At 37.6% G+C, this 12418-nt stretch overlaps 1 protein-coding gene across 4 annotated transcripts in view; it reads right to left on the bottom strand.

The window, feature by feature from the left end:
- The window catches only part of PPP3CA (protein phosphatase 3 catalytic subunit alpha), a 100093-nt gene that overhangs the window by 25411 nt on the left and 62264 nt on the right, over window positions 1-12418 (bottom strand). For all 4 annotated transcript variants that reach the window (XM_053461546.1, XM_053461544.1, XM_053461547.1 and 1 more), the window contains exons 3-6: window positions 8274-8398; window positions 7794-7905; window positions 5931-6076; window positions 912-1051 (exon numbers count right to left, since the gene is read on the bottom strand). In XM_053461546.1, coding sequence (XP_053317521.1) covers window positions 912-1051; window positions 5931-6076; window positions 7794-7905; window positions 8274-8398 — 523 coding nt within the window. The remainder of the gene's footprint in view (window positions 1-911; window positions 1052-5930; window positions 6077-7793; window positions 7906-8273; window positions 8399-12418) is intronic.

Here is a 12418-nt window from a genome sequence, read left to right as displayed (position 1 = left end):
ATGAGAAGCCACTGTTCATAATAAAAGTTTGACTCTTTTCAGAGTCTGCTGACACTTTCATGAAAATATATTTTTAAAATTCATTAAATTAATCAACTGATGAAATTTCACATGCCAGGTTAAGCCTAGAGAACAAAAGTGTTTTCTTCAAAGCAAAACAGACAAATTAAACAAGACTTGGTCTCTAATAATTGCCATGTACAAAGGAAAGAAATTTTCTTTGATCAAGAAGAATGTTTCTCTGGAAGTTAAAGAGAATCAGTAGCGGCGGATATCTCTGGCAGCTCTGACCTTATTTTTTTGTATGAACAAAATATTTATCCAACATCACGGTAACAGCAAATTATTTTATATAGTGACCATTATCTTCAGAATCAATAACACACACATATATTATATTATACATACATACATACATACGCACACACACACTATTAACAAAATATAGAACAGTGACAGCTGGGATAACCTAAAATCCTGGTGGGGTTGTGACCCTGAAGGCCTGGAGTCTGACACCCTTGCCATACATACACAATACCTTTATGGCTGTTCACCTCAAAACCTTAACTTAGGTTCTTCTACTAAAGGCAAGTGTTAATCTACCCTGGTTCTGTTTTAGTATGTTGTCAGTAGCAAGTAAAAGAAACACATAATTGTATGTCTAACAACAAGTGGTTACAAAATGTCTTGGATGATGGCATGGGAAAAGTAAAGCAGGTAAATGCTGGTGTTGTACTAATATTTTTGTTCTTCCTATGCAACCTAGCTATGGTGTGTTGGTTTACCCAAGTCTACACAACTTCAGTGATGATCCCATCTGCTAACATAGCATTATACACTTCCCAGAGTCACTGGGAACCTAGGCTGTCTGAAAAGACAGGCAGGGAAGCAACACTTTGTATCCAACTCACCTGTAAAAATACGAGCACCCTCTAACTGTGTTGTGGGTGAAATGGTCTTGACTCTTCTCATTTCCAAAGTCTTCCAGTGGATCTGACCACAAAATATCACACATGGGTCCATATGCAGGGGGCTCTTTAAATCGATCTAACTGAGAAAATCATGTAAACCAAAACATTAGTTCTACATCCATGACAATAGGTTCAGGGTAAGCAGATCACATACAGCACTCAGAACATTAGTTTCATTCATGAATGAATGCTTACTAGCTCCATGAATTCTCTTTGTATGCTATGAAATATGCATCATCTGGCAAGAAATGGTGGCTAAAAATGAGTATCTGTTGTAAATGAAAGATGAGAAAGATGTAGAGTAAGAAAAAAAAAGCAAAGGAAAGAAAGTGAAAAGTGAGATTTTAAGAGAGTAAAGGGAAGAGAAAGAAACACATGACTGCACAATAAAAAGAACAGCGTAGTCAACATTTTTTTTTTTACATTTTTTCTTTTAACGCATATTGCAGTCAATTTTAAACAAATTCCAACTGCTGTGTGTTCTACTGCATGACAATTGGAGTTTCTCTTTTGTTCTTCTTCCCCTGCCTGTGTAAACTTAAACCAGGGAGCATTAGTATGCAAATATTTTGCACATGCTCAGTAGCACTCACAAGTCAGTGAAGCAGCCAATCAAGTGTATTTTTATTTAGATAGCACAAGTGATTGGCTGCAGCTACTCACCACGATTTCAATCAATAAATAATTGCGCAAAGAAAAAGAAAAGAAGATATGTAATAATATTGGCCACTTTATAAGAAATCTAAAAGAAATATAAACCACCATTTCCAGCCAGAAAGCAGGAACATTAATAATTCAGAAACAAAAAAAATGTAAGTCTTAGCCTAGAGCTTAATATTATTTGTGGGGAATGAAGTGATATATCAAAGTTGTGACGTTCAATTAAAAAGAAGAAAAACTTTCATTAAAAAGATGCATTTGCAGGTTCAACTTCAAATGTATATCATAAAATATGCAATACTAAGCAAGACTTCCAAACTTATTTTAAGCTTTTAAATTATTCATGGTTTGCTAGCTGAAACCCTCTGAAAATAAATAACATGTTAATAAATATGCAGATTGCGCAGAGAATTGCCAGTGACAGACTTTTTCCATTACACATTCCATTAAAAAAACAAAAACAAAAAAAGTTAATGACTCCAAGTAAATATGCAATAAAGTATTCAACCCATGAGTAAAAAACTAATAGTTATATAGTACAGTGCCGCAATTTACATATTATCAAGGGAATGCTCCTCATAGGAATATCCCACTATTTTCCAGATCCTGTAACTACACTTTGAAACAAATGCCTTAGTGGTGTCAGGACAAGAAAAGAATGTAGATTTTCTATAGAAACATACACATCTCTCTCTCTAAGAACCAGAAAACTATCATACACTGGTTCATACAATTCCAACCATGTGCTGTGCACAAAGTATAAAAGAGCAAGCATATGGTAACATGGACCCCGTGTAATAGCATACCACAATCATTTCAGGGGCCCAAAAAGGGACACATTTATCAGGGATGTAGTTAAAGTTTGTTGGGAGCAGGACAGACCATGCACCTACCTTATAACCTAATGACGTAGTATTACATAGTAACATAGTAACATAGTAACATAGTTCATAAGGTTGAAAAAAGACCAAAGTCCATCAAGTTCAACCTCTATACATATTGTGTCCCTACCGTGTTGATCCAGAGGAAGGCAAAAAACCCTTATGAAGCAGATGCCAATTGCCCCATACCAGGGGGAAAATTCCTTCCCGACTCCAAATATGGCAATCAGAATAAATCCCTGGATCAACGTTCTGTCCCTATTAATCTACTATCCATAACTTGTGATATTATTGCTTTCAAGAAACACGTCCAGGCTCCTTTTAAACTCTTTTATTGAGTTTACCATTACCACTTCCTCTGGCAGAGAGTTCCATAGTCTCACCGCTCTTACTGTAAAGAACCCCCGTCTGTGCTGGTGTAGAAACCTTCTTTCCTCCAGCTGTAGAGGATGTCCCCTTGTTATAGATACAGTCCTGGGTATAAATAGGTCCTGGGAGTGATCTCTGTACTGCCCCCTTATATATTTATACATAGTTATTAAGTCCCCCCTAAGCCGTCTTTTCTCCAAACTAAATAACCCTAATTCTGATAATCTTTCTGGGTACTGCAGTCCTTCCATTCCCCTTATTACTCTGGTTGCCCGTCTTTGAACCCTCTCCAGTTCCACTATATCTTTCTTGTACACTGGTGCCCAGTACTGTACACAGTATTCCATGTGTGGTCTGACTAGTGACTTGTACAATGGTAGAATTATTTCCTTGTCATGGGCATCCATGCCCCTTTTGATGCACCCCATGATTTTATTTGCCTTAGCAGCAGCTGCCCGACACCGGTCGCTACAGTTAAATTTACTGTTAACCAAGACTCCTAAGTCCTTTTCCATGTCAGTCGTCCCCAGTGTTTTCCCATTTAATACATATTCCCAGCCTGGATTTTTCTTCCCCATGTGCATAACCTTACATTTATCCGTGTTGAACCTCATCTGCCACATCCCAGCCCAAGCCTCCAACCTATGCAGATCCATTTGTAATCGTGCACTGTCCTCTATTGTGTTAACCACGCTACAGAGCTTAGTATCGTCTGCAAAGATTGATACTTTACTATACAATCCCTCTACAAGGTCATTAATAAATATATTAAAAAGAATAGGACCCAAAACTGACCCCTGTGGTACCCCACTAGTAACAGTCACCCACTCAGAGTATGTACCATTAATAACCACCCTCTGTTTCCTATCACTGAGCCAGTTACTTACCCACATACACACATTCTCCCCCAGCCCAAGCATTCTCATTTTATGTACCAGCCTTTTATGTGGCACCGTATCAAATGCTTTGGAAAAATCAAGATATACGACATCCAGCGATTCTCCCCGATCCAGTCTTGAGCTCACCTCCTCATAAAAGCTGATCAGGTTAGTTTGACAGGACCGATCCCTTGTAAACCCATGCTGATATGGAGTCATACATTTATTTTCATTGAGATACTCCAAAATAGCATCTCTTAGGAAACCCTCAAACAGTTTACATACAACAGAAGTTAAACTAACAGGCCTATAATTCCCCGGGTCACTTTTGGTCCCCTTTTTGAATATTGGCACAACATTTGCAATGCGCCAGTCCTGGGGAACAGACCCGGTCACTATAGAGTCCTTGAATATTAGAAATAGGGGTCTGTCTATTACATTACTTAACTCCCTTAGAACGCGGGGGTGAATGCCATCTGGACCTGGTGATTTGTCTATTTTGATTTTTTTTAGGCGGCACTGCACTTCTTCCTGGGTTAGACAGGCGACATGTACTGGGGCATTTATCTCATCCTGCTGTATATTACCTGGCATTTCATTTTCCTCTGTGAATACAGCAGAGAAGAATATATTTAATAGATTCGCTTTTTCCTGATCCCCATCTATAACGTCTCCCTCATTACTTTTTAAGGGGCCGACGCTTTCATTTTTAACCTTTTTACTATTTATATAGTTAAAGAACATTTTGGGGTTTGTTTTACTCTCTTTGGCAATGAGTCTTTCTGTCGCCACTTTTGCTGCTTTTATCTGATTTTTACATATTTTATTTTTTTCCCGATAGCTTCTTAGTGCTTCCTCACTGCCTTCCTGTTTTAGTAGCTTAAATGCCTTTTTTTGCCATTTATTGCCACCTTTACATTTTTATTTATCCACATTGGTTTTTTCTTGCTCCTGACACTTTTATTCCCATACGGTATGTACTTTTCACAGTGAGAATTTAAGATATTTTGAAAAATCTCCCATTTAGTATCTGTGCTTTTGTTTTTGAGGACATTTTCCCAATTTACAGTGTTAAGGGCTTCTCTTAGTTGATCAAACTTTGCCTTCCTAAAGTCATATCCCAGTGAATCACACGTGGGAGCTATGCTTTTGCAGCACAGACTTCCATCGATTTAAGTCAGTGGGCTGGTCAGATTCAGTATAGGAGAAAATGCAGGACTAACAGGTTTAAATAATGACTGGGTAAAAATGTATATGGTTAATGCAGCCCACCTTAACCGATGCTCAACTTACAACATCTTTTACATCATGCCTTTAATGCGGTTAGTGTGAAATTCCTTGACAGTTTTTGAATATTTAGGACACTCATTTCAAGGAGACTATGAAATTTGTTGTGGCTTCTCTGTTTTTCCATGAGGGATGATGAAATCCTTCTTACATAACAGGTAATTTAAAGAAACTGTGTGTGTATAACTTTCGGCAAAAAAAAGCCATCAAATTTAGAACTTATAGCAGAGTAAGATTTAGGAAGCATCTAGAGAACAGCCAGAGGGCAAATGATACTGTATCTGAAACAGACTGTTCTCACACACCTCATAAATTTGACTCCTATGATCTGAAAGATCATATTTCAGTCTGGGAGGTGGCAGACTGTCATATTTTATAGGTAGGGGACCAAGGTACTCACTTATTTACCACATTCTGAGACACTTTATTTCTTTTCTTTTTTTTTTTTTTTTAATTTCCACTCTAGATTTTTTCTACTTTGGTTTCTTTTTTAAACTTTAAAAAGATTTTAAGCAGTTTTCAAGAGATTCGTTTTTCTTTAAATATGGCTAACATATATGACATATGAGCTGTATAATGAATTACACAGACAATAACTTAGTAAACACAAAACGTGCAGGGGCATTTTTATAAAGTCTACCTCAAAGACAATTCATTACATCGAACACTTAATACATTATTATAATCCTTTCATCGCCTTTTTGATCTTGCAAGGGCAGTTTGAATTAAGAACTCACACTTAGTGAGAGAAACAAAAGTAGTTGAATTGATACACTAATAGCATTAATATCGCTGCAGTCACATGACAAAATATAACGGAGGACATTCAGGGGAAAAAAACAAAACAGGGTCTTAGTCTTTTTACACTCAATATCACTGTTTACCTTTCTAATGTCATCTAAAGTATTGATTTCTGGAGATAAGCCACCATGTACACATAGGAACTGTTGATTCATCAGAGCAGCCAGAGGAAGGCAGTCAAAGGCATCCATGCAGGCATCATATATCCTCTCGGAATACTTTATTTTACCTTTGCAAAAGAGAACAATTTACGATGTTAAAAGGGCACACTGACAAACATTGCAGATGAGTAATTTCATTGATTTCGGATTCAAATGTAATCTCAACAAATAATTCTTACAACAGATAATCTACTTTTATGTATTGATATAATACACAGTATAACTGTTATACCCAAACACTAACAAAAATGAAGTCCATTAGGGGAGGAAAGGATAGAGAGATTTGGATCCCTACTGAAGATACAGTTGAAAGGCATGCTGTTGATGCTAATGCATTTGTCTCAAACATGTTGACCACATAAGCATAGTCACATGACTCTTTCGAGGACTGTTCATTTTATGACTGATTAAGAAATAATTCATCATAATTGACATGTCTTATGAACGTTCTGCTGTTCCTCCACCTAACATGTTTGGAAGTGCTTAGGAGCACAGCTCTACGCCCTTGTTACTGATCAATTATGTATGCCATTAGAAATAAAAGATAAACAGACTGTCCCAGTCAAGGTTTGAACCTGTTCATGTAATGCTGTCATCTGGCATTATATGACAGCCTGTGCTAGAGACACTAAAGCAGCTTGTCATAAAGATGGCTTAGCTGCCCCAACCTTAAAAAAAGTATAGGGTAAAATAAATAAGAACGACATAGGATAGGTAAAAAAAAAGGTCATGTGTACAGGGTGGAGATAAATGATAGAAAAGAGGTGAGTAAATCACGCCTGGTATTATCTGCAATAAACAGAACATTATTAGATTTGGTTCCATTACCATTCCTCATTAGTTGTTTTAAATATGTGGTTGAGTTACACCATTTTAAATGCTGCTAAAGATTCCACCATACTGAAGTAAGTCTCTTGTCCTCTAAACATTTATAAAACAAAAGGCCCTATAGCCCTATAACTAAGTATACATATGATGAACAATCCAACGATCACTCAAAACGATAACGGCTTCCCTCGTGTAATGCTACAGTAAAAATAGCGGATCTAAGCCAGGAAAGCTCAAATTCCCCAAGTGAAGATTTTCAGTACAACCAGTGGAGTTTACTTATTGAAGCAGGAGTTGGAAGAAGAGTTTGTAGAAGAGCTGTGGTTTCAACTCCCTGAATTCATAATGCTGAAGGGCCATCCCAGATTCTTCTGCAAGATGTCAGAACTTGACCCCACTAATTTACCTATACCTTATAATGAGCCAGTTTACCATTCTGTTAGGCTGTACAAGCTGATGTCCAGATGCTCATGGTCAGGGCAGGCAGTTTTAAGACAAATCAGAGGGCAGTATGTTTTTATTATAGTCAAGACTAACTGCAAAAAGGACCAAATTCAAACATTAAGAGCGTGCAACAAATAACAGAACAAAGCAACGCAGATGAGATAAAGAGGATCATTTGAAAGCAAGGAGGGCTAAGACGAAGATGAAGTGACAGAAAGATTTGAAGAAGCTGTTGCACCCAGTGCATCAATACCGTTGTGAAAAGTTGTGTGTACATTTGGACACTGGTGCAATGTGGCTACTAAATGGGGAACAAATTGTACCAAAGAACTGAACGAAAAGGAAGTTAAGATATAACATGATAAACAGTCAAATGTCTAGATACCATCGACATACATATTCCTAAGCAACGCTGACATTACATAAATGGGCAACTATTTGCTTGTATTTATTATTTATGATTTTACAGTGGATACAAAAATACTGTTTGCAAATGCACAGTAGCATACTTACATTCCTGCTTGAAGGTGAAATACTCTGTTAGATGTCTACATTCATGATTCCCACGGAGTAAAAACAGAGTTTTGGGATATAGAATTTTCAAGGCCCACAGGTACAGCACACACTAAAAAAAAATAATAATTACTGTGAGGCACATGCTTTAACACAAAAAATAAACCATCCGTGCCCAGCAGGTTAGCGTTGAACAAAGCAAGACATGAAATGCCCAGAATGCTAAATGCCAAATTAATCTTGTATGTATGATTAATCATACTATGGTTATTATTTATCTTATCTAAATATATTTTGTTCAGCAAAATATTTTTTTCCCTTTCATTTAATTTGGATAGTGAGAGTGGATCGCTAAACTGAGCAACTACATGGTTTATAAATTCTTCACCTGTATTTTTCACCTGTCAAATGTTATTATCTCAGACCCGGACCTTAATCTACCAATGGTCCACTAACGTTAGGGATATTCTATATACTTACTTCAATGCTGAAGTATCCTCTGTCAACATAGTCTCCTAAGAAGAGGTAACGTGTGTTGGCAGGAGATCCGCCCACTTCAAATAATTTCATCAAGTCAAAGAATTGTCCATGAATGTCCCCACAAACTGCAGAGAGAGAAAAATATAAACAAAACACAGTAGGTTAATTACTATGGCGTAAAGGCTTAGAATCTAGCTTTAACAATGAGTTTTAAGCACCATTTCTACTTAAATGCCTTTAGCGTTTAGACGCAATACACATACTGACAACTTCACTGGTCGCAGTCCTATAACATCTTTATCAATTTCACAGTTCAACCCGGGAACTGTGCCGTTCATCAGCACTGCCCTTCTTACTGACCCAATACGTAGCAGATCTTGACCAGAAAGGGGTAGAGACCAAGTTATGCCTGAAAGTCAATATTTTCTTTTCTTTACTCTTTCTGGTTGTAAATTTGGAATTAAATGGTTCTATTTTGCAGACCGTAACATATCCAATACATGGCAGAATTTATCCAGAAAGGGGTAGAGACCGAGTTATACGTCTCCAAGTAGATATCCAAATATTCTGCCCGGTTAAAGCTTGGAGGACCAGAGGCTTGATAATGACAAATTAAGGTTGCTATTGTATTGTGCCATACATTAACATTAGAGGTCACATTTGACTGAAGTGGAAGTGTTGCAACTTCTTTAGTCTATAGGGCAGTGTGACATTAATTTGAATGCCGCATCGGGGATACTATTTTTGCTTAGTTTTTGAACACCAAGTCAAAAAAAGGAAGAACAAAACTTAAACATATTGACTAAAAATTAAAAACGTGGTGTCTACAAATTCTTTCCTTGCAACAGAAGATATATAAATGGAATGGCAGGTTCTTTTTAATGAATTACATCATCTTACACAACATGACTCACTGCATTGCAATGGGATCATGAGATGAAACGATCAGACGCATCAATATTGGTGCACGACTAAAGTGAATTATAATTACTTTTTTTCCTCAACCTTGAAAATGCAATATTAATTCTTAGCTCCCAGTAATAACAAATTCATTGATTCCTACATATCTATAATATATATATATATATATATATATATATATATATATATAAAATTCCTGCTCCCCTGTTTTGTTCAGGCTGCCACACTCACGTTGCATTTCTCATTGACGTAATATATTTTTGTACGCTTAAACTTGTTCCGCATAGTACTGCAAACCCTTCACAGAAATAATTCTTCAATCATGTAAAATGTTGCATCGTTCATAACCTTTCAGGGAATGCTAGTCATGTGACACAACGGCAGCCAGCGATCGACTGTTGCCATAAAAACCTTTTTAAAAAAAAGCTTTTTCAGGGTTTCTGCTTTTTGCTCATCAAGGTCCTCCAAGCTCTCCTTTCCTTACACTTCCTTCCATTCCCCAGGAGCACTTGTTTATAACCAAAGTATTTTTTTTTAAAAAATACACCATTGCATTAGCCTGTAGGAAGACACTACAACTCTTAATCTCATTGGATGGAATAAGGACTTAACTAGTTACTAACTGGCTAGAACTCTTCAGTATTATGCGTACCATCATTTCACAACCTCAGAGGGTTAAGAACAAATCTGATGTCATGTCCACTTAGAAAAACTGGCGACTCCAAAATATAACAGATTTATAACACCACATCATCACAGGTCCTAAGTTTGGAAAATGGGCTTCAGGGAGATTTGTAGGGGGTCTCAGACTATGCTGTCAATAGTAGCTGAAGACACTGTTTGTCAAAAATTATGTTTTTACAAAAGGGAGGACAGCCTCTCCCCTTGTTCTTCCGATCGGGGAGACTGTGTGCGCGGGGGCTCTGTTGTGGAAGTGCTCCGGGAGGCCTGGTTAACTGAGCTAATAGACGTTAAAGTGGAAGTAACTTATGATTCCTCATTTTAGGTCTATAATTTCACAGCGCTCAGCCATGCATTATGGATGTTCTTGCATGTGTCAAGGAGGGGGGAGAAACAACTGCATTTCCGGCACACTTGAGTCCTCTGCGTCGTTCATGATGTATAAGGTATTGAGCTTGCCTCCTTATACTGGCAGCATATTTTAACAATAAAGCGTTGCATCCACAGTACGGAAGATACCGAAGGCGAATACAATCAATTCTTTGAAGATACTATATCCAGCATCTTCACAATCCCCTATTTCTATTGAGCTTGCAAAATAACAACCAGTGTTCAGAAAATATTCGTAACCAAATGAATCTGGTCTCTTTACGTTGCATTAAACAGATTATTTGGACAAAGGAAGGTAACTGATGAAAGCATTCAGTGTTTTCATAGCTGCTACCCCAAGTGACTCCTGAAGACAATTAGTGCATGTAAAGAGAGTTCCAAGAGCCCTGCTATAAGCCTTCAAATGCTATTGGGAATATTAAGCACAAGATCAGGGATGTGTGCATGTACTTTCCTTTCCCCACAGTCATCCTGTGTTTATTACAAAAGCACATTTTTAATTTATTTATTTATTCTTTGCCCTTAAGCTTTACGGTGATGACTCTGCTGGTAATTGGGACCAATAAATGAGGAACGCAAAGGCTTCTGCTCCAAGAAGACTTAGACTTATACAGATGACAGCCCTGAGATGTAGGGGTCTTCTTTGGTGAGCTGCCAAAATAAAACCTTTGCCGATGGCTTTGTATTTAGATATAAAAGTTTTTGTCCTCAAAATACAACAGTTGCTGCATTTGTTGGCACATGTGTTCCTAAAAGAACAGCCAGGGGAGGAAGAACACAGAATGAATAGCTGTCAACAGGCAGTCAAGGGTAGGATTAAAGCAGGATTCCCAACATAAATGTGGCAAACATTACAGAAAGTGATAAAATCATGGGTTGGCTTCACTGATCTTTGAAGAAGAAAAATGAAAAAAAAAAACAAAAAAAAAAACTGCCTGACCCTTAACTATACAGGTTCTTCTAAGGACAGCTAAGTTATCACAGCGTGAATGCCTAACACAATATATTAGAGCAGTGAAGAGCTGAATACATTTATTGATGTGACATTCATGGACATGGAAAGCACTAGTGATCATGGCTACTTTGGACAGCAGAAACTGTGTTATAATGCAAACTGTCATTAGATGGCAGCACTGCTTCTATCTTGTAAAAACTTTTTTTTCTACAAAAATACCTTCATGTTGATCCGATTGTTGCTTTAAATCCATCTACAGAATGCCCACCAAAGTGAACACAATTCCTTTACTTCAGTAGGTCTCATTTACACGGTGTGTGTGATTATATATTACTATGCGTTTATTATTTGGCTAACAAAACTTACCATTGGAATTCAGCTGTAAACTAGATTTCCAGATTAAAGCCATCACATGCACTGTAAAGCTGAGTGGTACATTGAAATATTAATGTGGTCCATCTAGCAAATGTATTGTGGGATTCCTCTGAATCCCCTCATGAATTTGCCTCTTTCCTGACACCTGAGCACCTTGGCTTGCAGTAGATCTGTTTGGCCAGCTCCAAACCCCATGCGAATGCACAGAAAGCAGTCAATCAGCAAGTTCTTTAAATACTGGGCAGGCTGTACGGGTCATTAGATTGTTATGAACATGAAGCTGATGTGACTATTGAATATTGTTAGCTGGTTGGATGTGTTGTTTCAACAGATAGGCTATGGCTATGTCTCGAACAGTAAGCATGGATTTGCTCACCACCTTGACTGTCTTGGCCAGTACACGATGTACATTAAAAGCATGCTAATCTGTCAGCCCCCACAATAACAATAAAAAGGTGTTGTAGATAAATTATGGATCATGGCAAAGTAGGCAGAATCTAAAGTGCTGGGAGCGCCTTACGGGCAAACTCTGTTCTGCATATGGAACCTTTTGTTTAGATTTGGATTATGCTTTTGTGCTTTCCCTACCTACTATAATAAAGTTCCACTCATGGAGTCTGTCTCTGCCTCGAGCATTCTGTGCCAATATTTCCCTTACTTAACAAAATCACCAAACGTGTTTGGCAGTAGCGCAGATTGTTGTATTCACTACAATGGAAGTGAGTAGACATTTTAGCTAACCGATATCACTATGAATTATAGGATGGTACGACCAACCTTCTCCTAAAAAAGGAGACAAATTGGCCAAGTATAATATATTTAT

This window comes from Spea bombifrons, chromosome 1 (genome assembly GCF_027358695.1).
Source record: "Spea bombifrons isolate aSpeBom1 chromosome 1, aSpeBom1.2.pri, whole genome shotgun sequence".
Classification (NCBI taxonomy): domain Eukaryota; kingdom Metazoa; phylum Chordata; class Amphibia; order Anura; family Pelobatidae; genus Spea; species Spea bombifrons.
Note: the sequence above shows the minus strand (reverse complement) of the source record. Positions and strands in the feature narration are given on the sequence as shown.